General features: G+C 41.2%; 2 protein-coding genes across 4 annotated transcripts; one reads left to right on the top strand and one right to left on the bottom strand.

Moving 5' to 3' along the window:
* The first annotated feature begins 314 nt into the window (after positions 1-314).
* Positions 315-15222, top strand: LOC124869666 (importin-13-like). Of its 2 annotated transcripts, XM_047367654.1 has the most exons (21): positions 315-452; positions 938-1063; positions 2647-3287; positions 3357-3497; positions 3614-3755; positions 3882-4048; positions 5360-5480; positions 6849-6996; positions 7189-7370; positions 7459-7485; positions 7573-7707; positions 10512-10649; positions 10749-10829; positions 10927-11064; positions 11156-11252; positions 12123-12175; positions 12270-12336; positions 12424-12482; positions 12575-12664; positions 12754-12935; positions 14823-15222. In XM_047367654.1, the coding sequence occupies exons 1-21, from the start codon at positions 384-386 to the stop codon at positions 14914-14916; spliced, it is 2898 nt and encodes a 965-aa protein (XP_047223610.1). In that variant the 5' UTR covers positions 315-383; the 3' UTR covers positions 14917-15222. The 2 variants fall into 2 exon arrangements, with proteins under 2 accessions (XP_047223610.1, XP_047223611.1); XM_047367655.1 differs by lacking the exon at positions 12754-12935.
* fzr1b (fizzy/cell division cycle 20 related 1b) lies at positions 14542-23652 on the bottom strand. 2 transcript variants are annotated; one of them, XM_047367658.1, is made up of 15 exons: positions 23378-23652; positions 23133-23194; positions 22878-23039; positions 21827-21928; positions 21660-21723; positions 21426-21553; positions 21032-21114; positions 20746-20929; positions 19597-19662; positions 19414-19516; positions 19089-19270; positions 18343-18576; positions 16987-17091; positions 16417-16509; positions 14542-15731 (listed from the first exon to the last, which is right to left on the bottom strand). In XM_047367658.1, exons 3-15 carry the CDS (start codon positions 22953-22955, stop codon positions 15690-15692), a joined length of 1464 nt encoding a protein of 487 aa, XP_047223614.1. In that variant the 5' UTR covers positions 22956-23039; positions 23133-23194; positions 23378-23652; the 3' UTR covers positions 14542-15689. The 2 variants fall into 2 exon arrangements, with proteins under 2 accessions (XP_047223614.1, XP_047223613.1); XM_047367657.1 differs by lacking the exon at positions 23133-23194 and having other exon boundaries at positions 23378-23650.
* Between the last annotated feature and the right edge of the window lie 253 nt (positions 23653-23905).

Genomic DNA, 23905 nt, shown 5'->3' on the forward strand with positions numbered 1-23905 from the left:
TTGCGGTGGCTGGTGAGGCGCTGCTCCAATCAGGCGTCAGTGCGTCAGGAGCGCCTGGTAAGGCGCTGTAGTGGTGGACGTTCACCAGCTTTGTGGAAATTTCCCTGCAACACTTCCCGACCTGTAAGAGGCTTTAAGTGACAACAGTTTGTTTTAGATTTTCATTGTGCTTCGGCTGTTCTTTGCAGCAAGATGACTTCTTTGTTGCCCCCACAGAGGTCAGCATGTCACCACACCTGAGCGCATTGGCCACACGCGTGGACTGTGTGGAAGGCTGAGAACGCTGAGAGGCATTTGCCTGACTTTTTGGATTTTTTATTTATTCCTGTCTATTAGGCGTGGATAATTAGTAGGAAAAAGAAATTGAACTGAATCTGTACCTGATGGAGTCCGCAGCCATCCCGGGACAGAGTCCGGTGGAGATGGAGTTTTCACAGGAGAACGTAGAGACGGTGAATTACTTTAAATGACCAACTTAATAAGTCTGCAAAAAACGTGTAATATGGTTAGAAATATACAGTGTGTCAGAAAACATGAAATATCTATTCTTGCCATCATTGTGCGGGTTTTATCACTTTAATTTGTTATTTTAGTCATTATAGTATTATAATAAAATAAAAATAATACCTCTGTCAGGGAAAACACTGCTTAGTCTTTGCAGTTTAACGTTTGGGAAGCTTGTCCATTTGTAACCTGATTCCTGCTTTCAGCATATGCTGTCCTAATAATAACCAACAGCATGTGTTTTGGATTAGTTCCTAGGACAACACATTTTTACTATCTAAGAAATTGGTTATCCAGCATGCATGTTTTTAAGCACTTTATGCCAGTTTAGTCAAAAATAAATATTTCCTTCAGCTGTTTTTTTTTTAAATATTCTGCATTACATATTTTGACCAAGCCTTCCCTCTACATCTGCTTGCATTTTCCTCTCCAGGCTCTCTACCAGCTGTACTTTGATCCAGACATGGACCGTAAGAATGGAGCTCAGAAGTGGTTAACCCAAGCCCAGGCCTCTGCACAGGCATGGCAGTTCTGCTGGGCCCTGCTCAGCCTTGATAAGGTTCTGCTTTCCAAATTCTACAGTTACATTTTATTTTCTCAATTTTTCTAGAGATGTATCGAATTAACGGCTTGTGACCGGCATCAGCCAATTTTTCAACTCGATCAGCTCTGACCGGTGGCCGGTCAGTTTGAATCTTACATTTTTAGATCCTGATCAGTAAATCTCTAACCACTAAGGGACATGCTGAACAACACTCTTCAGTGGGTACGTTTTTACTGAGGGATGATGACTTAAAGGGAGCTATATTTAGTATCAGTTAGGGGGAATAAATATGTCAGAAGTACTGGTGCATTCGATTTGTATTGGAAGTTTTGGCTTGGATCTAAAACATTATGTCACACCTCAGTCGAGCTCGTTCAGGGCTGCTTGGAGACCTTCCTCTTTCTCAGATGGAATTCCGATTTCAGTGGGTATTGTCATTGTTTTTCCAACAAGTCAAGTCAAGTTTATTTATATAGTGCTTTTCAGCAACAAGGCACTCAAGGCGCTGTACATAAGGAAAAACATTACAATGATACAGAAAATCAAACAACAGAGGTAATTAAGAAAATAAAGAGAATAGAATGATGGATAAGAAAATGAAAGGAAAGTTGGACTGAAAACTTTACTAATAAAGTTTAGATGGCACAGTCAAAGGCCACTCTAAACTAATACGTTTTTAATCTTGATTTTTATCAACTTAGGGTTTCGGCGCTTTTACAGTTTTCTGGGAGATTTTTCCAGATTAGTGGAGCATAAGAACTAAAAGCTGCTTCTCCATGTTTGGTTCTGGTTCTGTGTATGCAGAATAGATTTGAGCCAGAAGACCTGAGAGGTCTGGCTGGTTGATACACTGACAACAAGTCTAATGTATTTTAGTGCTAAGCCATTCAGTGATTTATAGACTAACAGAAGTATTTTAAAGTCTATTCTCTGAGCTACAGGGAACCAGTGTGAGGACATTGGAACCGGGGTGATGTGCTCCACTTTCTTAGTTCTAATGGGTTAATTTTGGCACATCCAAGCATTGATTTCTTCTAAGCATTTACCCAGCGCTTGAATGGGTTCATAGTCACCTGGTGACATCGTAACGTATAGCTGTGTGTCGTCTGCATAGTTATGATAACTTACGTTGTTGTTTATTAAAATTTGAGTTATGGGGACCATATAGATATTAAATAGGAAGGGCCATAAGATGGACCCTTGAGCAACGCCGCATGTCACTTTTGTGGTCTCTGATGTAAAGTTACCTACTGATACAAAAAAGTCTCTGTTTTTGAAGGGAGCTTAGAGTTTAAAAAAATTTGACTTCCAAGCACAACTTTATTTTCTATGACATGTCAAGAAATGTTTGGATTATTCAGGCTGAGAGAGAGTAAAAGAGGGTGAGACATTCAGCACACTGTGTTTTGAGCTTTAAATGGAAATCGGTAACAAAATTCTGATCTTTATATCTGTATTTCTGTAAACCTTTAAAGACTGGGAAAAGAAGTCAAGATGGACATGTTAAAGCAAGAATATGAGGAATATTCATTAGTTCTGCTGAAACTGATCTTGCATTGAGTTCTGATTTCTTCATTTCCAAATGTGTCTTTTCACAGATCCCAGAGATTCAGTTTTTTGGTGCCAGCACCCTCCACATCAAGATCTGCCGCCACTGGGGTGACCTCCCTGCAGAGCAGCATGAAGACCTCCGGATACAGCTTCTTTCCCATATCTTGCACTTCTCTTCTGGCCCCAGAATGGTGCTGACTCGACTGTGTGTAGCGCTGGCCTCAATGGCTCTTAACTTAATCCCCCAAGCCTGGTCCGAGCCAGTGGCAGACATGGTGACGGCATTCCAACCTCAGAAACCAGATTCTGAAGATAACCCTGGTGCGAAGCCTTATCAGGACCCCCATGCACATTGTCTTGCTCTCCTGGAGCTCCTTACTGTACTTCCAGAGGAGTTCCAGAGCAGTCGTCTGGCCCAAGCTCGTCGTGCCCAGCTCAGGGAAGCTCTAGCCGGGGAGTGGGCTGTGGTGTGCGGCATGCTCCGACAGCTCCTACAAAGCCAGGACTCGTCTGTTCAGGTGAAGGAGAAAGTTCTCCGCTGCCTCTCTAGCTGGGTAGGGCTGAATGTGTCACTAGGGGAAACCCAGGAACTGGTCCAGGACTGTTTCACAGCACTGTCCGACCCGGAATTGTTCGACACTGCAGTGGAGACTATTGTTACTGCAATCTCACAGCCGGATTGCCAGAGGTAAGCACCAAGCTGGATAATAGATGGCCATCAAGTATCAGCAGTGTGACCCAGAACTCTTTTGTGCAGGTTCATTAATGTTCTGCTGAGTCTGATGCCTCTGGTGCTGGGCCTTTATGACCAGCTGAAGACAGCAGCTCAGGACAGGGACATGGAGACCACCCATGGTATTTGTCGCATTGCTGTTGCTTTGGGGGAAACACACTCCAGGTATACACACACACACACACACACACACACACACACACACACACACACACACACACACACACACACTAAAACCTCCAAGTTTGCCATAGGCATTTTCGTGTGTTTATCTCTGGTAGGGTTTTGTTGGAACAACTGGACCACTGGCAGGAATATCTAGCTTTGGTGAACATGATTCTGTTCTGTACGGGAATCCCTGGACACTACCCAGTTAATGAAACCACAAGCTCCTTGACGCTCACCTTCTGGTACACACTGCAGGTACTGAAACTGGAAGGGCGTACAAACGCAAACATCGGTGGTTAGATTTATTTTCAGTCAAGCAACAAGTTAGTCAAGGTTAAATTCAATTTGAACTCGATTTGTTACTATTTGTTGAATTTTCAGGACGACATTTTATCTTTTGAGGAAGACAAGCAAGCGGTTTACCTGCAGGTCTACAAACCAGTTTACTTCCAGCTGGTGGATGTGTTGTTGCTCAAATCCCAGTACCCTTCCCAGGAGGAATACACTTCCTGGTCTTCTGATGACAAAGAGCAGTTTCGAATTTACAGGTAAGTCATTTAAAGAATGGATGCTTTCAATCATCTCTCACTCTAGATCAGGTACAGAATAATTTGCTACCCAAAAGCAGTGTCCAAGAGAGAAAATGTCTGCAGTTTCCACAAGTCCTAAAGAGAGGGGAAGCATATCATTTGATTCACAGCCTGACTCTCAAGTGTCTGTATAGCCCTGTTCATAAAGTGCCTAGCAAAGGTTGTCATAGCCCTAGAAAATCGGGAGAAAATACATACATACAACCAGAGCTACAATGGCCCAGTAAAAGTCCAGACATAAATCCAACTGAGGCTCTGTGGTGAGACTTGAAAACTGATGTTTACAGATGCTCTTCAGCCAGTCTATCTAAGCTGGAGCTATTTCACAAAGAAGAGTGGACAATGACTTCAGTCTGCATGTGAAAAGCTGAATACAAGTGCACACCACACATTTTAAATTTTTATTTGTAAAATATTTAACCATACATTATTTTCATTAACTTCACAAGTACACACTAATTTGTGTTAGTCTACCTTTTCCACTGGTCAGTTTTCTTTTAAACTTTTTTTACAATTTTGCATAACCATACAAACCTAAATGTAAATAAAATTCACTCAGTACCCTTGCTGTACATTATATTACTGGAGACAACATGCAGAACTGAGGATGAGAGCTCACACTAGCACACGAAAACGGATATATTTGACTCACAATGTTTAAGCTAAATGCATTGTTAGGTATTATTTAATCAACTCAGAGGCAAGGAACGATACAGAGTCAGTTTTACTTGCAGCAAGGGTAGCTCACTCTTGCAGTGCAGACTACAAAGTGTTGGCACCCCTCTCTCTTTATTTATACATGCTGGTTCACACACAGTTCAACAAACATTCAGTGTGTGTGTGTGTGTGTGTGTGTGTGTGTGTGGGGTCAGAAAGGTTAGGGTTCATGTGTCTTGATTTTAAACAGAGAGGGAGAATGGGACTTGGTTGAGCAGCCCTTAGATGCTGCTGATAAAAGCATAACTCACTCCTGTCCCCATCTCCCTTCCTGTGGCATGTAGGAGGGAAAGGCACTTAGAGCAGACATGAGTGATAAACAATACAAAAGTTTTCAAACCCTAACATGCATCTAAATGATTTGTCTGAAATTGAACGTCTGTAGCCAAAAGTTCGTTGATGATAACTGTTGATATGGCTTAAAATGAACATTAATGAGACATGTTTTATTTGTTTTATTTTGATAAATCCTTCTCCAGTGGTTGCTTATTTTGCTGTTGTATATCTGCATTGTACCCTCAACTGTGTTAAATTGCCAGTTTTATTTCCAAGGGTGGACATCTCAGATACTCTAATGTATGTATATGAAATGCTGGGAGCGGAGCTGCTTAGTAACCTCTACGACAGTCTGGGCAGGCTGCTTATGGACCCCCAAGAGTCAGCAGCATGGCAGGTAATGGCCCTAACAAGCTTTCCTAAACATTCAGTGGGAAAATGTCACTTCATCCACTGCACGCAAGTCAGGTGATCTACAGTAAAAAAATGTCAGGATGGCGAGGTGCATCTCAGTAAATTAGAACATCATCAAAAAGTAAAATTATTTCAGTCATTCAATTCAAAAACTCATTGTATTGATTCATTACACACAGAGATTGGTGTGTTTATTTCTCTTAATTTGGATCACTATGTTCTATTCAGGAAATTTCAATATTACACAATAAAAATAGAGAGACTTTTTTAATACAGTAATGTGAGCCTACTAAAAAGTATGTCCATGTACTGTACAGCATATGCAGCATATTGCATGAATTACTGCATCTGAGTCATTTTTCAGGAGCCCTAGGTTGCTTTAACAGCTGACATCTTGAAGTACTGACTCTATTTGGAGTCCACACTTAGAGAATCTCCGCCAGACTTTTAAATGGGTTTTGCTTCACAGCGTTCTCAAGGTTGTGGTTATTCCTTTTGCTTGTACACCTATTTCAACCACACGTTTTCCTTCCACTGAACATTCCATTAATATATTTGGATACAGTAATTACTTTTTGTGGTTTATATTCATTTACAGTCTGCTGGACAACTGTCAAGCCAGCAGTCCACCCAATAACTTTGTATACCATAAACAAATTTTGTCATTGTTTTTATGTAATATTCTACATTTCTGAGAAATCAAAGCGTTTGTTTTCTTTAGTTCAAATGGATAGTCAAAGGGCTGGTTTCCAAGAACCAATGTCCCCTTTTCTAAATTATATTATTGTGAAGTAAAATATAATACAGCAAAAGCACATAAACAGTGTATTTGTTGGCCATGCTGTGTTATTATCATACGTATAGTGTATATTCATGTGAGATATAGAATTAACTACAGCATTGATCAAGGATATCTGTTGGACAAATGACCATTGCCCACCATGACATTTTTTTTCTCACTTGCCTTTCAGGGCAGAACTAAAAACAACAAACAAAAAACATAGAAGTAATTCTAGATTTTTTTCCCCACTTGGCTTTTCAGAGCTTCCATACATATGACTTTCACTGAAATATATGAATTTTCCGATATAATTTATTGAGTTGCTTGTATTGTACGTTTTCAGTGTGATTTCATATTATTTTATGCAAATAAAAGCATATTCTGAGCAGCCAGAGAAATAGAAAGATGGATAATGTAGTGCTACATTAAAGCGATCTTGTTAATTCCCACAAATCATCTGTGCTCTGTAGCTCCTGGTAAAAGGTGTCATTTCCACATTTTGGAGCTGCAGATCTTCTTTCTTATTAACAATCCTTTGTTATAACAGCACCCTTTTTTCAACATCCTAAGGACACAGAAGCATTGCTGTTCGGCTTCCAGTCCATAGCCGAGACCATTGATGTGAACTATTCCGATGTTATTCCTGGTCTTATTGGTCTGATCCCCAGAATCAACATCAGCAACGTGATGCTTGCTGACACTGTCATGTACACCATAGGTATAAACTCAAACTTTGTTGTTTAGCGTAAAAAAAACATCTAATTAGTCATTTTAAACAGTTTTTAATTCTAAATTTTAAATTCTATGATCTGTAAAATCCCAAATGAGATCAGGGTTTGGTTTGAACGATTTTTACAAAATTAGAGCCAGCTCTAAGCTGTTATATAGTAACATGGCAAATGTCGAACAGGGTCGCTGGCTGAATGGTTGGCAGACCATCCTGTGATGCTCGGTGGTATATTACCCATGGTGCTGCGGGGCCTTGTGAAGCCAGAGCTGTCTGTGTCCAGTATCTCCACACTTAAGAGGATCTGCAGGGAGTGCCGGCAGGACCTCGCCCCCTATGCTCAAGACATTCTTACAGTCTCTCAGGTCTGACACACAACCCGCCACATCATCAGACCAGCCTGAGGTTTATTTTTAACACTGATTTGTTTTTTTTTTGCTCTTTTTTTATAAGGATGTGCTGGTGAAGGAAATCCATGAGGTGAGTAAACACCCTGGATGATAATTAGCGCTGTATTACTTTAAAACAGACAGTTGCATTGATTTGTGTGTGTGTGTGTGTGTGCAGAGCAGCCAGTGCATGTGGCTGATGCAGGCCTTGGGTTTCCTGCTGTCAGCCCTGCCAGCAGAGGAGGTTTTAGGCAGACTGCATTCACTCATCACCCCTCACATCCAGCAGCTGGACTCACTGGCTCATCAGGAGGTAAGCCTAAAACACAAAGGAATTTAAAAAAGGGGGAAAAAATATCTGTTGGAGAGTGTGGCTTTTGCGACCACACAAGTAGGGCATAACTTAAAATAAACTTTAGTATGCAACAGATTTGACAAGGTAATGTTTAAATATGCAACATTTCAAACATAATTTCTCAACATATTTTCTTTTTCTTTTGACTTACTGTTCCAGTATTTTGTGCTTCTTGCAAATTCATACCAGTTGAGCTTGTCACATCACAACTTCAAGCTTCAATGTATATTATTGGGACTTTATGTGATTACAAATAAAAAGCTGGAAGGTGTGTGCATTTGTATTCAGTCATGTTACTATGATACCTCTAAATAAATGCAGCAGATAGGTCAGGGATGTTGCAGAAAATGTTGGTTGGGTTATAAAACACTGAGTGAAGCCTTGAACATCTCACAAAGCACTGATTAATCCATCACCTGTTAAAGGAAATATAATGGCACAACTGCAAACCTACCAAGACATGGCACTCCAGAAATCTGGCCTTTGCAGAAGAGCAACAAGAACAAGACCACTGCTGAAAGAAAGCCATGATAGGTTCTGTTTGCAGGTTGCCAGAACCCACGAAGTTAAGAGGAAAAATAACACGGCACTTCATCCTGACAGACCATCCCCAGTGTGAGGATGCATTTCTTCAGCATGGACAGAGAAGCCGGTAGGAGTTACTGGGAAGATGAATGGAGCTAAAGGCATTGTAGTTTTGGAGAAAAAGCTGTAAGAGGCTGCAAAAGAATTGAAATTGGGGCAGAGGTTAACCTTACAAGACAACCACCCTAAAGATACAGCCAGAGCTAGAACAGAATAGTTCCGATCAAAGCATGTTAATGTGTTAGAATGACCAAGTCAAAGTCCAGACCTAAACCCAATTGACAATCTGTGGAGAGATGGGAACATTTCTGATATTCTTCTTCTAATCTGACTGACTCTGAGGTATTTTGCAAAGAAGAATCACCACAGAAATTCTGTCTCAGTGTTCAAAGCTGAGACACACTTCAAAAGACCTGCAGCTGTAATGGCAATAAAAGGTGGTTCTACAAGGTGGTTTTTGACTTGGAGGGGCTGAATAGAAATGCACACTACACTTTTCAGACTTTTATTTGAAAAGAAATACAAAAATCATATATAATTTGCCCTCTACCTAACAGTAATACACTACTTTGTCTTGATCTGTGACATAAAATCCCAAAGACATAAGAAATAAAATATAAAAAACATAGATGTTGAATGAATAGAATTACAGTTTGAGAAAGAAGCACACACTGAAATGTTCTGTTCTCTTCCATGAAGAGGACCCATATTATGTCAGGCTTAAATAAACCATTCAGATTTGGAAAATAATAAACAGAAGACCTCTCTCTCACACAACCTCCACTAATCAGAAATAGGAAGTAGGATTTTGTAAGAATTATGATTATTGATTAATTAATATTTATCAAGAATTATAATTTAAAATCATAATTTGAAAAAGATACATTTCTTAACCAAAAATCATTACTTACAAATCGAAATCAGAGATGTCCTCTGGTGTTGTGATTATGGCTCAAAGCCATTAATAATTACAATTAGTAAATTCTCATTAATAATTGATGACTATTACTGGATGTCACTGTTTAATCAACCGCTTCACCGAACGTGGGGGAACTTTGACCTTATTTTGACAGACAAATCACTCTTGCTCAAAATAAACACAAATGCTTTCTCTTTATCTACGTGAATATTTATTAAATCAACAGCCCTGATACACCTCGCTATTCTGATTCAATAATCTTCACCTAATCAAGCATGCAAAAATGTAATCGTAAAATAACTAACTAAACAAGATAAGACAATATTGAGTGTGTATGAAGTCAAATCAGTAGTTATGACAAAACAATAGAAAATATAGTACTGAGCAAAGCTTTGGGAGCGGCCTCCACCAGGCTGCAGTCATAAAAAGTGAAACACAAAGGGTTGTAAAACTTTTAGGCGGCAACCAGTGGAAAAACACACTTGCCACTTTTGGTCCGCTTTAAACGGACCAGAGTTCACTTCCCCCTTGGTCCGGACCTTTTGTGCAGGTGTGAATACACTCAAGCGAACTCTAGTCCAGACCAAACAACCGGACCGAGAGACCCACTTTTTGAGGTGGTCTCGTTCCGCTTCCAATCGGACTCTGGTGCGGTTTGCTTATGGTCTGAATACAAACCGGCCCCGATCCGAACCAACTACAAAAAGCGTACGTCTCTTTGGACATAAAAAGCCACCGTAGCCGGTAGCAAAGGTGTGTGTTGTAAGGTAATCATACCTGATAGGCTGTGTGTTGCTTAGCAACGCTACCGGCTTGTTGTGGGACACGTAGAGAACGTCAGCGTTCAGCACGTATTCTCCTACGGGGTTCCAACATTATAAATGGAACGTCTCAAAGTCTGTGTTGAATGAGCTGCTCTTCTCACAATAATATTGAAGCTGTAATAACGGCACAAATATGGGGTATATAGTAGCAAATAAATGGTCCAACAATTTCTTGTTTTTGAAGTTTGTATTCCTGTGTCTTAACTCAACATTAGTTAATGGTGTAACAGATATGAAATTCCCTTTAACTAATCAGTTGACTCTTCTATCTAAGCTCACAATCAGTTCTGCAGCTGGGGTCTTAACATGTCACACTAAACTACCTACAATTTTACAGTAAGAGCAAGAAATGTGTTGGTCACATTGGATTTGTCCTCTGTATTCATCTTAAAGAATGCAACTGTCAGAATCACATTTTTTCTCTCTCTCAATAGCCTAATCCAGCAAATAAACAGAGCATCATATACATCCTGGGCATGCTGTCCAGCCTTTTTACCACCCTGGATGTAAACAGGCATCCAGATGGCTTAGAGGAAGAAAATGCCAGCCCCTCTCAGACCATTCAAAACCCAGTAGGTAACAGAATAATTGAGCAATATTAAGGCAAAAAAAAAAAAAAAGAATCTTAATTTCCTTTTTGAATGCTTTACCTAATTCTTTTACATGCTTAGATTGTAGTTGTCCTGCAACAAGTGCTCCCTTTAATCCAGAACATTGTTAGCAAATGGCTTCATGACTTGGAAGTAGTCGAGGTAAGATTTAGTTTTCTTTGTTGTTTTTTTTTTAGCTCACTCGTCACTTTAAATGAATGTCATATGCATATTTGCTTTGCTGACCCTCCCATTTCAGGCAGTCTGTGGAGTCTTTGATAAATCAGTCCAGACCCTCCTGCATGATTTTGGCCCCATGGTGGCTCAGCTGAGTGAGATGCTGGGAAAAATCTACAGGACTTACCCACAAGCCCCTGCCCTGGACCTGACACGTCAAGTATGGATCCACAGATATGGCCAGTAAATAAAAATGTGGCAAGGTGTGAAAATACTAGGGTTAAATCCAATTTGTTTCATGTTCTCTCTAGATGGTGCATATCTTTGCTGGGGAGGGGCAACACATCTCTGACATCCGAAGCCTTGTGGAAGTGTTAACCTCAACTACACTTTCTGTATTCCAACAAGGTAAAGAAGGCCACATTATTACACACACATCCAAAAGCCTTGAGTCATGCTTTCTTTTTGTTAAAAGCAGCCAGACTTTCTCGTACGTATTTAAATCTCTTTTAGAGACGTTGATTTGAACAAATTCTGACCTTCATTTAAAAACTTTAATAAAAAGTAGCTCTTTGTAGCCTTCCCTTCTGAAAGTAGTCATCATTTTTAATATCAGGAGCAGAGGCAACATCACACTGTGTGAGAGAGAGCACTTGATGTAGAGCAGGGTTTCACTAATTTAAAGCAAAGACCAAATCCTTGATGACTTGACATTTTAATCTGCCTTTTGCAACTTACCTTAGCAACTAAATCAGTTAGCATTAACATAAGTCTCTGTGTATATACCCTGGAGAATCCTTACCTTTACTCTGAGATTTCCAAAAGGCTGCCAACACCTCCAAATCCAGCATGTTTCATGACAGGCACAGGCTGAAACTTCAGAAGGACAAAACAGAGAAATATGTTCACCCCCTGGATCCGGTTGAATAATTTCCTTCTTACAGCATGAATAAACAGACATGTTTTAATGTACTATAGAAAATAAATGGCCTTTTAATTGGCTTTTCACATCTCTGTGTTCACTTGTTAACACCTCACTTGTGAAAACAGCTAACTTTAAGTCTTCTTCACTCTGCTACAACATTCACACTGAAGAGTGTTATGAGTGTGACCTGGCAGTGCTTTGGTGTGTACACTGAGTAGAAAAAGATTGGATTTTTGATAATCTGACTGGGCGTTTACCAGTCAGAACCAATTGAAACCAAGGAAAGCGTCTAAGAATTTTGAATTATTCAAGACATTGAGACAGTATTTGGTCTTTGACATGTTACTCGGCAGGTCCAAGGGAACATCCTGACATCGCAGAGTCATTTATGTACCTCCATGCTCAGGTTGGTAGACATTTCCTTCTTTATGAAGATTTACATGCAACTGAAAAATATGAAAATAGCATAACTACAGATCTTGTGTCCTGTTGACTTTTAGATTCTTAAAAAGAGTTCAGATTTACACTTGTCAGCCGAATTAGACGTCAAAGCTCTGTTTTACTCAGGTGAGTATCAGTGCAGACTAGCCTTTTACATAGAACTGGAAGAAGTAGGGTTAACCGTACAACATGTTTTCTCCTGCTTTTCATCAGGGATCCTCTCCATCAAGTTCCCAGAGACACCCACAGTTAAAGCTGCCTGCCTATTCTTTGTAAGTTCAGAGGGGAAAGTGTGAGATGTCATAGCAGGACAATTCTTCCCTCTAAATTTAATTAATGATCTTTACTGTCACTATATGAACAGACAGAGTTTTTAAGTCGCTGCAAAGACATGCCATCCCTTTGTGATGTGCTGCAGAGGGATGGAAAGCTCCTGACAGAGACAGTGCTACAGGTAGACATATTTTGCTTTCACATTACTCTCCTGCCAATAAGGAGCATCACTGCCTGCTTTATGTAGTGTTTTGTTTGCTCCACTCCCAGGGAGTTGGAGGGGGTTCTTCCCGCAGCCTGGTAGAGCACTTCTCCGAGGTTCTGCTCAGTCTGAACAGACAGTGTCCAGCCCTGCTGTCTCAGTGGCTGGCAGAAACCCTGCAGACCCCTGGGTTCCCTTCAGCGCATGTGACTGCAGAGCAAAAGTACTCATTCTCTCAGCAGATTCTAAGGTAACCTAGCATCCATTATCTGCTACAGGAACATCCGGGTTGCTGTTTTGGAAATGTCCTGGTCCAAAAATCTAATTAGTCTTAATTGTGTCTTGATGCAACACATAAACAACAAAATACTTGTGCAGATACACCTAAGATCGCCCCTGTGTGGACAGGTTGAATTAAGATTCAACATCTGAGAAAAGAGGAAACTAACAGCAATTTATACTCCAGTTCAGAACCAGCCCAAAGTATAAACATAATTCCTGCTTAGGGTCCCCCATCTCTCAAAAGCGCATGACTCTTTACACAGACTGCAAATCTCAAAATGTCAAGCGGTCTGCCTGTCTCCACCCCGGAATGAAGCGGACCACCTCCTGGGTCTGGGGGGTGGTTGCCCCTCTGGGGTATCAGTACCTGGACCTGGGAGTATACAGTATGCATGGGGAGTGTGAGTGAGTGTACGATGTTCATTGTTGTGTGTCTTTACGTTGGCTGTGTGGGTGTGAGTGTTTTTATGTGTATGCATGAGGGTGGGAATGTGTGAATGTGACTGTGTGTCTGTTCTTGTGTCAGGTTGGGTCCTGGACTGCTCCCTCTCCTGGAGCACTTTAGGCCTCCCATCAAATGTGGGGCCTATTTCCTCACCGCCACACTCCCTGCCAGTGACTGGTGTCTCTGCCCGCTGGTATTGTTGGTTCTCAGTGTCTGTGGCTAGGTGGTTTGGTCTGTGCCGGCTCACTCCTGGTGGCTGGGGCTCCGTGGGGCTTCTGCACCGTGGCTGTTGGATGATTCCCCTGGGACTCTCCTCTGCTCTTCTCTGGGGGGGTTGCGATAGTCCTGGCTGTGGTTCTCCTGCGGTTCCCGTGCTCTGGGGGCCTTTGGATGTCTATGGCTCAGATCTCCTCTGTGTCTGTCTCGGGTCCAGGGGGGCACGTCTTTGGCTCCTCACACTCGCTATTGCATATTTTTAATGGAGAAACCATTACCATTACATTCACAAGCGCGCTCACACTTAAACCCACAGGTGTTTAGACTCAGGTGTTAACAGATACAGAAGTGTTCTATATTGAGCTACAGTTACCATCAAATACATCTTGCATTCATTAGTACTGTGCACTTCAACATTGCTGTTGTAATATACGTTTCTGTAGGTGTAGAAACGGTCCTCTAGGGTATCTTGTATTCGCTTCACCCTTCTTTCTCTCTTCTATTCTTTTCTCCTTTCCTTCCCTTTTGCTCCACCTCTCTCTCTTCTTATTTTTGTTTCCGTACCGATTGAAATTGAAATAATCCCAAAGGAGTTTCAAATTAAGTTTATTTTATAAATATCAAGCAGAGCCTTATAGCGTTAGCCGTAATGCTTCACTTGTGAAAGTAAAATCTGTTGGGTTTCTTCCTGGCACTCAGACAACAATTCTGAGCGCTACTCTGCCAGACAGGACACATTCAAAAAAATAAATAAAAAATGTCAAGCTTGCAATTAGTTTATCATGAGCGATCCTACTTTAAAATATGTTCTGAGAATTTGTGTCTGTGCTGTAATAATCAAACATGAACACTTAGCTGTACACCAGACCGCAGACCAAATGAGTGAGTCAGATAAATAACCATTGGTGCAAAATGTATTTACTATTTTTAATGATTATTGTGAATGAACATTTTTTGGAGTGAAGTGAACTGCAGCATGAAGCAGTAAACGTTTTAATGATTGTAATTATTGTTCATTTAACTCTGCAGATTTGGGCAAGTTTATGAAATCAGTTAATGTCTTGATGTAAAACATGGAAAAAACAAAGCTCTAGTAACTAAAAGAAAATGGACCTTTATTTATCTATGATGATGTAATAACCAAATAAAAAACCTCTACCCTAATGGCTCCTCATACCTGTCTCTTTCTTCCAGGGAACAAACAAACAAGCGTCATGTTAAGGAGACTGTGAAGGAGTTCTCCTTGCTCTGCAGGGGTCTGCAGGGGTCCGGGTACTCTGAATGCTAGTCAGAGCTGCGGTTCTGTTCTGCTTTTCTGTTCATCAGCAGCTCTTACCACAGAACAATCTGGATCCATTTGAACATGTCCAAGGTGTCCAATAGGACTGTTCACTCAGGGTGTGACACTGGAAAACAACAATAATTGGACTGACCCCAACCACCACCACATACACACTCTGGGGACTGTTAGAGACATCTGGGTCACTGTCGGACATGTTTTTAATAAAATACCTGTCAGAAAGTGTCACAGTGCCATGAATGTACATCTACTGACAAAAAACACCGATTAAACCAATCTTTTGTTGCAGGTGAATGTGTGACTGTGTTTGTTCACTGATTGATTTCTCTTACCTGTCACATGCTGCTGTAGGTCATAAGCACGCATTATCAAAATATAGAAGCCCCGCCCCTTCCTCCTCTCTGTTACAAAAGAGCCCCTCCCCCTTTAAAAAAAATGTTCCATCATAACATTATATAGCTTAGAACTCTTACATACGCATCTGCTAATGGATAATAAAACAACTTCATCACATCCACGACAGTAAGGAGAACAAGAGCGACTTTTTAAGAAGAGAACGTGATTTCTGTTTTAATCTGTGACATCGATGTGAAGGGTGGCAGTCGTCATCGGAAGTTGGAACCGCGTCCTCAGCTGAAAAGGTTTCAACAAAGACAGTCTCTGTGGAGGTTGAGGTTCACTGGAGAGGATCTATGAGTCTGTGCATTTTAGCCACAGCCGGTCAGGTTCCTCCTGCAGCTTCCCTGACCCACGGCTGCCCACTATCGTATTCTTGTGAAAAGGTTCAGCACAGACTTTGATTCCTGGGGGGGGAAAAAATAAATAAAACTGAGTCAAAAACGGGAAATCTATCTTTTCTATGAGATTTTATGTGATAGACCAAAACAAAGTAGTGCATGGTTGTGAGGAGAAACTACCCTCTACTTTAAAGAACTCTTTCACTGCAGCTCGGATTTTGGCATAGACTTTGACTAGACCATTTCAACACATGCCGATGCTTTGATCTAAACCATTCCATTGTAGCTCCGGCTACATCCATCTTACCATCAAGCCTAGCAAACCTCCATTTTCTCCTACTGCAGAAGCACTGGGATATATACTGGGATTAGGTTAGGTGACATCTTAAGGCAATTGGTTGCACTGGGTTTTATTCAGTGGTATCAGAGTAAAGGGAAAAGACATTTTTTATTTTATTTTATTTGTAAAGAAGTTTGAAAAACAATAATTTCCTTCCTCTCTGCTGCATTGTGTTCCTCGGTCACATAAATCTCAATAAAATAAAATAAAGTTTGTGGTACCTTAAAAATGTGAGCATTGCCAGGGGGTGTGAATATTTCTGCAAGCCACTGACTAAGAAATATGCTAATCACATAAAGCAATCTTACTAATAATTCATGGTAATATATAAGGCCATATTTAACAGAAAGCACCAAACTGCTGGTATATTCAGCAGATTATGGACGACTGTAGAAGACCGGTTCATTGTACCTTAGTGCATCGTGTCTTACTGAAGACATTCCAGAAACGAAGCGTCTCATCTCCAGCTCCTGTAACGATGGCCTCTCCATCTGGGGACACAGCCTGAGGAGGACAGTATTAAAGAAGGTAACCATGTGGAAACAGGTCATCTATTCCTGAGCAAAGATGTACAGTGCTGGAAATGCCCTCTTATTGGCTAATAAGCAGATACCTCAGCACCAGGGTTTTTATTTACAATGATTAGTTTCATCTTTATGTGCAAACTGGCTAATTATGAAAGCCAGTTCATAAAAAATGAAGGTGTCATTATATGTTTCCTGCAATGACCCGATGCAGTAGGATGTGAACTGGATGTGAATAACTATAATAATTTAAATAACTAATAACTATAATAATATAAATACTTGAATTACATTGGGGTGAAGCGGACTGATTTGAATGGATTTTATGTTATTAGATGTGAACTGGATCTGTACCGAGACAGCAACAGTCAAGCCCAAACAAATGTTCTTACCATTTTCTGCCAAGTTTGCTTTCTCTTGACAATTAGATATTTGGTCTCAGTGACACGTAACGTACCAGATATAAGACTCTGTAGGAGTGTCCTGTCAGTTTGGCCACCTGGGTTAGAGACGGATACTTCCACACCAGAATCTGGTTCTGAGAGTAGCCATGAGTGCTTACCTGGACACACAAAACACAAATAATGCATACACATTTTGACTTCACAGGAAGCTTAAAAATATTAAGAATGATATGTAGAAAGTTGTGAAACCTCTGAGGACAATGCATCTTTGTGAAAATATAGTCAGAGATTTTACTCCTGATTGTTGATCGACTGGTCAGAAACAATCACTGAATGCACTATACTTCAGGTGCAGCTAACAACACTCTTCTGCATGGAAGTTGTTACCGTGAGGAGGAAGCTCATCTGTTCCCAGCATCAGTGAAGGGTTAAAAAATAACGTCAGAAGAAGGTGTAAGAAGATTCTAGAAAGTTGGCTGCTCCTTCAACCTGACACTCTTAAACAAATGAATGAATTATTTGTTAATCTAACTTTTAAAGTAAATCAAAGCCTTTTCCTCTCAACTCTTAACTTTGACCTGCTATTTATTTTTGAAATGATCTAGTAAAGAAATTTAAATATCTTGTGATATGGCACATTTCTACAGTTCCAGGTGTCCAAACAGAGAAAAAGAAATAAAAGTGGCCTAAAATCTGTACTGTAAAGGAGTATTGGAGACATACTGGAGTTCTGGATTTATGCTGTCCCATTCCTTCCAGGACTTTATTGTAATCTGTAGATGTTCAGTGATGTAGGGAGAAACAGCCCTGTAACCTTTGGTTGTCTTTGAGGAATCATTGTTTTATTTTACTAACATAAATGTTAGGACAGTTTAATTGCCAGTTTATCAAAAACGTAAAAAAAAAAAAAAAAGAAATGTCATCGCCGCCGACAGCTTTTGAAGAGAATCCCAATGGGCTCCATATCAGTAGGTCAGACCTTTTAGAAAATCGGTGATCGGAAATCAGCCGCAAAATATTTGATCAGTGCATCTTTAATTAATACATTAATTAAATAAATGAATAAACTGTGGTTAAACTACATAAAAAAAAAAAACAAAGAAATTCCCATATTATAAAAAAAGGCAATGACACATGAACAGCCAGACACGCATGTCTGAATGTCATTGGATGAAAAACAGCTCTATCAAAAGAAAGATTGCTCTGCAAAAATTATTTATGCAGCTTTTATTTAATGAGGAAATGTGTTTCATTAAGAAACGTGATTTTTTGGATCTAGCGGACCATATTATTCATCTTCAGGAGGACACATAAAACCTAATAAATAATTAACTATTTAACTTGAATGTGGTTCAGAAAGCGCATCCTAAAGGCGCTTCATTATGATGAGTGCGAATGATTCTCCTCACCAGTTCGTTGGCATGCTTGGACCAGGCCAAGTTGCAGACCTGGGAGCCGGTGTCTGTGCTCTGTAGCGCCTGACCCGTCAGGGTGTTCCAAAACCGCAAGCAGCGATCGGCGGTGCCGCCGCCTGAGGCCAGGAGCCCGTGTTGGTGAGGGGACCAGGCTATGGCCTTCACGGCTGCCAGGTGGTCACTGTACTGCTGCACAGGGACGAGGCTGGAGCTGTTCCACACCAGCAACTGAACAAAAAGGACATGAAGTAGAGGACATCATGGATGCTGCTGGGTAAACCCTTTATTTTTTTTATGCTGTCAAACATTTCGAGAAAGACCAGCCACCAACTCTAACCCTAATAGCTCTTGTGGTGCATTGAACAGCCATACTTTCATGAGCTACAAGCAATAACTAGAAGAACCAGCAAACTCTAATGAGTTCCTTCTGTGTGATTACAACTATTACATTTGTCAGTAATTGTATTTTATAAAAAAAGAAAATCACAATTAATCACAAAATTAAACTCTTTAAATCTGATATTCAAGAACTTTGGGGCCAATCTGAAAGTAGGTTAATTTTGAATAAATGTTACAAACTTGACGTTTTCATATTTATTTTTGGCGTAAGACGTTATGCACTTTTAGGGGCCCCCGTGTGGCCTATGGTCCCTAAGCAGCAACCTGAGGTTGCTTATGTTTTGGGCTGGCTCTGCAGGTTTCTTGTTTGCAGCGTCAGCTTAAGTTTGAGGATGCCTTACTTTGTTGTCGTTGCCTCCAGAAGCAAGGTGCTGGTGGTCCGGAGACCATTTTAGGCCGCACACTTCTTGCCTGTGACCTTGCAACCTTCTCTCAGCACAAGGCGGTGTTCGGACGTCCCGCTGCAGGATCACTCTGTCCCGACTCCCAGAAGACAGCTGCTCCCCATTCCACGCCAGCGCACCTGCGACACAAAAGATTCCCACAGAGGATTGTATCTATTTTCCTGCAGCTATCGTGATGCACAGGCAGCCTCGTCATTCTGGCTGGGTGAATATTATGCATCATATTTTTGTAACTGCTATGCTTGGTTAAGATGTGACTGACCTACTCGGGCTGAGTGGCCCTCCAGACAGGTCAGCTTCCTTCCTCCTGCTGCATCCCAGATCTGAACGTAACCCTTGTGGGTTCCAACAGCCACCAGGCTCCCCTGTGCGGTCCAGACGAAATTAAGAGTCATTTTTCCTGAAAAGTATCTAGAAAGCAGATTGATACTTTCAGGACACTCACCCTCTCATTCCAACAAACTGATGTGACAGAGTCCCCATCCACTGAAAGGTCACACAACCTTGTCACCTGTTGGGATCATACGGAAGAACTCACATCAATCACTTCATGTAAGCTTACACACCATCTGTGTGTAGACAGGACCTTCTTCCGTACCCATTGATACTCTTCATTTATGTCACATTACAGCAGCACACTGAAACATTTCACTGGGATACGTCCTTTTAACGTTTTTTTCTTGTTTTTTAAACAAACAAATCTCAAAAGTAGGGCATCTATTTGTATTCAGCTCCGGTGTAGAACATCTTGTGACAATTGCAGCTGTAAATCTTGTGGGGAATGCCTCTACCTGCTTTGTATATTTTAACTGGATTTAGGTCTAAACTTTGACTAGGCCATTCTAACAAATGAACCTGCTTTGATGTAAACCATTGCACTGTAGCTTTGGCTGTATGTTGAGGGCTGTTGTCTTGCTGGAAGGTAAACCTCCACCCAAGTCTCCAGTCTTACGCAGCTTCTAACAGGTTTTCTTTCAAAATCCCCCAGGATTTAGGTCCATTTATTGGGCTACAAAATTAAAAACATTAGCGACAATCATTGGTATTCTCTTCACAGTAAACTCAACAACAGGGTGTCTTCAGTCAGAGGCTCCTTCAGATCCACTGCAACACAGACAGCTACACCTATAACCATCTGCAACGGCTCACCGAGACCTCCTAGATTCTCTAATTTCCCTTTGAAAGTTATTGAAGTGAATCCATCTATCAATCATCTGATCAGCATCCCTGTCCCTGCTGAAGAAAAGCATCACCACAGCATGATGCTGCCACCATCATGTTTTACAGTGAAGATGTTCATGTTAAAGTGCTATGTTTTTTTGCTTGTAGCCAAAAAAGTTCCATTTTGGTCCGTTTGTCTGATTAATGCTCTCCTTGCCCAGTTTTTTAGTGCAGCTGGGCATCCATGACTTGGTAGGTGTGGAGTTGTGCCATACGGTTTTTATTTAGCAAACCTGGACTGATCTGAGCTCTATGACACGTTCAAAGCTTCAGATCTAGTTTCTTCACAAAATACATCAAATTATGGTTGTAACATTAAAAATGTGGAAAACGTTCTAGCAGGGTGAACACTTTTGATAAGCAGTCATCTGACCTGGCTGGTGCAGGCGCTCCACAGGTAGACGCAGGCTCCCAGCCCCACGCTCAGCAGGTTTCCAGCTGACCAGTCCACCAGATTGAGGTAGAAGTCGTCCTGCAGCTCTGGAGCATCCAGCACTTTGAAAGGGATCTTGGAGATCTTTCGCGCCGGTTTGCGGGGCGAGCGGAGCAGCTTGTGACTATAGAATTATGAAAAGAAGAGCAGAAAAGAAAGGAAATAAACAAGTAACTTATCTGAGCTGAATTAACCTCCATTATATGTCTGGTGGGACATTTAATACCTCTTGTTGCTGAGTGGAGAAAGGGAGAAGGGGGAGACTTCATTACCGCGATCACAAGGCACTCTCTTCGTGTGGACAGTGTACTGCAGAGAAAAGAAACATGAAGCAGAACCTTGTTAGATGGAACTGAACACAAGCTAATATTCTGTTAACTTGACCCAATCGCTACTAAAACTACTCAAAAGTGTTTCACTTATTTCTATTTGTTTGATCACTATTCACTCTTTCAAATCTGAGCTCAGACAGCAAATATCCACAAGATTGAACCCAGACTTTTCAGTCCACAGAACCACACATCTAGGCAGATTGGACTGTGGAGGGCTTACAACTGCCACGCCAGTTTAAGTGCAAGTTAAGCTGCTTTATCTGATGAGAATGCAATAATAATTTGCACCCTAAAAAGGCTGTAGGAGTCTTGAGCAAGAACTTCATGCCGCCGGTCATCTGTGTGAGGCTCTGGCACCGTCTCTATCCCAGCTCCCAGCAACTCGTTTCTCAACAGGGCGGCATACGCCACAGTGTCTGCGGAGGTGAGAGATGGAGAACGTGGTAAAACCCACGAGCTCAGGTATTAAAAAAAATGACAGCTGGAAGTACAAGCAGGAAGAGCTGATGATGGATTTCTGACCTTTGCTCGAGTCTGAACTGCCATCCTTTGCTTTGTGGTTCTGAGTGGGAGAGCGGCAATTCTCCTGCAGAGAAAGACAATGATGCATTCACTGGTGCATGAGCATGCTGTTATTTTTTGGTTAAAAGAACAGCATGCACAGTGGACAGGTAACATCAATCTCTTACATTGGCATAGTGGAAGTTGATGCTCCAGTTGCTTCCAGCGCGGGTGGGAATGAAGCGGTCCCCTGACTTTACACTGACAGGGCTGGAGGCAGCACCTAAGCTCTGGGATACCAACAAACAATCCAGCATGGTTACTGCACAATAAGGACAGTATTCCCATCCTTCCTTCATGACCACATTTCATACCTTTCCAAACTTAGACTCTTACACAAATATCTGCACTATCTATCTATCTATCTATCTATCTATCTATCTATCTATCTATCTATCTATCTATCTATCTATCTATCTATCTATCTATCTATCTATCTATCTATGAATGAAACACTTTCTCACTTAAAGGGTTTCCTTTTTTTCATGACTAATTACATTGTAGATTCTCACCAAAGGCAACAAAACTGTGAACACACAGGGATTATATAATAAACAGTGAAATAACTCTAAACATTTTTATATTTTTGATTCTTCCAAATAGCCTTTGCTCTGATGACTGCTTTGCTCTCTCAGCATTCTCTCCATGAGCTTCATGAGGAGGTCACCTGAAATGGTTTTCTAAAGAGTCTTAAAATAACTTCCTAGAGGTTCACTGAGAGACGGCCAAAGGTTAATATTTCATTCATCACAGCAAAGGGCGGCTACTTTAAGGAATCTAAAATATAAAACATATTTAAAGTTATTTTACTTATTTTTGGTTTGCTACATAATTCCATATGTGTTCATTCATTGTTTTGATGCCTTCATTGAGAATCTATGTACAATGTAAATAGTCACAAACATAAAGAAAACAATTTAATGACAAAGGTGTTATAAAACTTTTGACCAGTAGTGTATATATGGATACCACAGATCCTATGCGTCATCCATGAGAGAGGAAATAATGTCAGGAAATACAATGCTTTATGTTGTATTTTGTTATGTTATATTTATCTAGGGAAGATCAAACTTTCTAAACTGTTTTTTCAACACAGAAATAGCTCAAAGCTGTTCTGTGTGTGTAAGGCATACAAACAAATAAACCAAGTGTGCATAGAGATGCTGCAGTCCTCCTCACCTTGGTCATACGGCTCTTTTTGGGCAGGTTCTGGTAGTTGATCTGCCTCAGCAGCCGTCTCTCATACTCTTGGTCCATCCGTTCAGGGCTGTGGGGGCCCTCCCCGCCCCCTTTACACCTCCGCTCCCTCCCGGTGAGGAAATCCACAGAGGATCTCCATCTCTATAAAAACCAAAACAGCTCTATTCGAAACACGATAACACAGGGAGCGATCCAAAGATACGAGCATCTTTAATAAGCTAGGGTAACACGAACCAAGCGGCCCGGTTAGCTTGCTGTGCTCGGCTTGACATTCGGAGGCAGTTTGGGCTCGGAGTCTGCATGGTTTAAAACTCCATTATTTGTATTATACAGGTGAGAGGAACCGTTTTAGGGTGTGCTAATAAGGAAAGCCGCACCGTTGTCATGGTATCATGCTCGCGCACACAACAACCATTTTCACCTCTTCAACTTAAACCCAGCTATGAATCCTAGCACTCGAAAGACAGTGTTTCACCGACCTGTCAGTGTTTCAGGTGACCAAGGCGGCAAACATTTTCGTCTGAAGGCATGAGCTCCGCGATGGGAAGACTTGGGTCGTGTTCCGTGAAACAGCAGCCGTACAGCCAGATGCCGACGCGACTCTCCTATATTGTTTATGTTCGCGACAAAGATGGCGTCCGAGTCAGCTGTGGCAGAAATTCTTTGGTTTGAGCTGACTTCTGCTGCCTGTGCTATCAGCTCTGGAAACGGCACCACAGCGACGCCAGCTGGTGACTTCTGCTCATTGTCGCATGGGTTAAGGCCGTGGCTGAGTGTTCTCAGTTATGACCACGGTGTGTCGCTGTTGTATCGCAAAATAATTTTAAAAATTTTAGTAATTTCAAACAGCAGGCCCCAAATTTCGAACCAAAGTGGAAACAACACTGACATGTATTAATAAAGAAAGAAAAATTCTGATGTTGTGTTTGACTCCAGTTTTTTGAACGCAGTTAAAATGTAAATTAATGATTCAGCCCCAAATTACCTCTAAAAAAATTACCTAATTA

Source organism: Girardinichthys multiradiatus, chromosome 6 (genome assembly GCF_021462225.1).
Source record: "Girardinichthys multiradiatus isolate DD_20200921_A chromosome 6, DD_fGirMul_XY1, whole genome shotgun sequence".
Taxonomy (NCBI): Eukaryota; Metazoa; Chordata; class Actinopteri; order Cyprinodontiformes; family Goodeidae; genus Girardinichthys; species Girardinichthys multiradiatus.

What these genes read in the sequence shown, in the direction of transcription:
- fzr1b (XM_047367658.1), bottom strand. Translation starts at nt 22,955, where the DNA reads ATGGACCAAGAGTATGAGAGACGGCTGCTGAGGCAGATCAACTACCAG. An exon ending in AAAAGAGCCGTATGACCAAG is followed by an intron (nt 21,929 to 22,877) that starts GTGAGGAGGACT and finishes TTGGTATCCCAG; the next exon opens with AGCTTAGGTGCTGCCTCCAG. An exon ending in CAGTTCAGACTCGAGCAAAG is followed by an intron (nt 21,554 to 21,659) that starts GTCAGAAATCCA and finishes TCACCTCCGCAG; the next exon opens with ACACTGTGGCGTATGCCGCC.
- LOC124869666 (XM_047367654.1), top strand. Translation starts at nt 384, where the DNA reads ATGGAGTCCGCAGCCATCCCGGGACAGAGTCCGGTGGAGATGGAGTTT. An exon ending in CCCTGCTCAGCCTTGATAAG is followed by an intron (nt 1,064 to 2,646) that starts GTTCTGCTTTCC and finishes GTCTTTTCACAG; the next exon opens with ATCCCAGAGATTCAGTTTTT. An exon ending in TCACAGCCGGATTGCCAGAG is followed by an intron (nt 3,288 to 3,356) that starts GTAAGCACCAAG and finishes TCTTTTGTGCAG; the next exon opens with GTTCATTAATGTTCTGCTGA.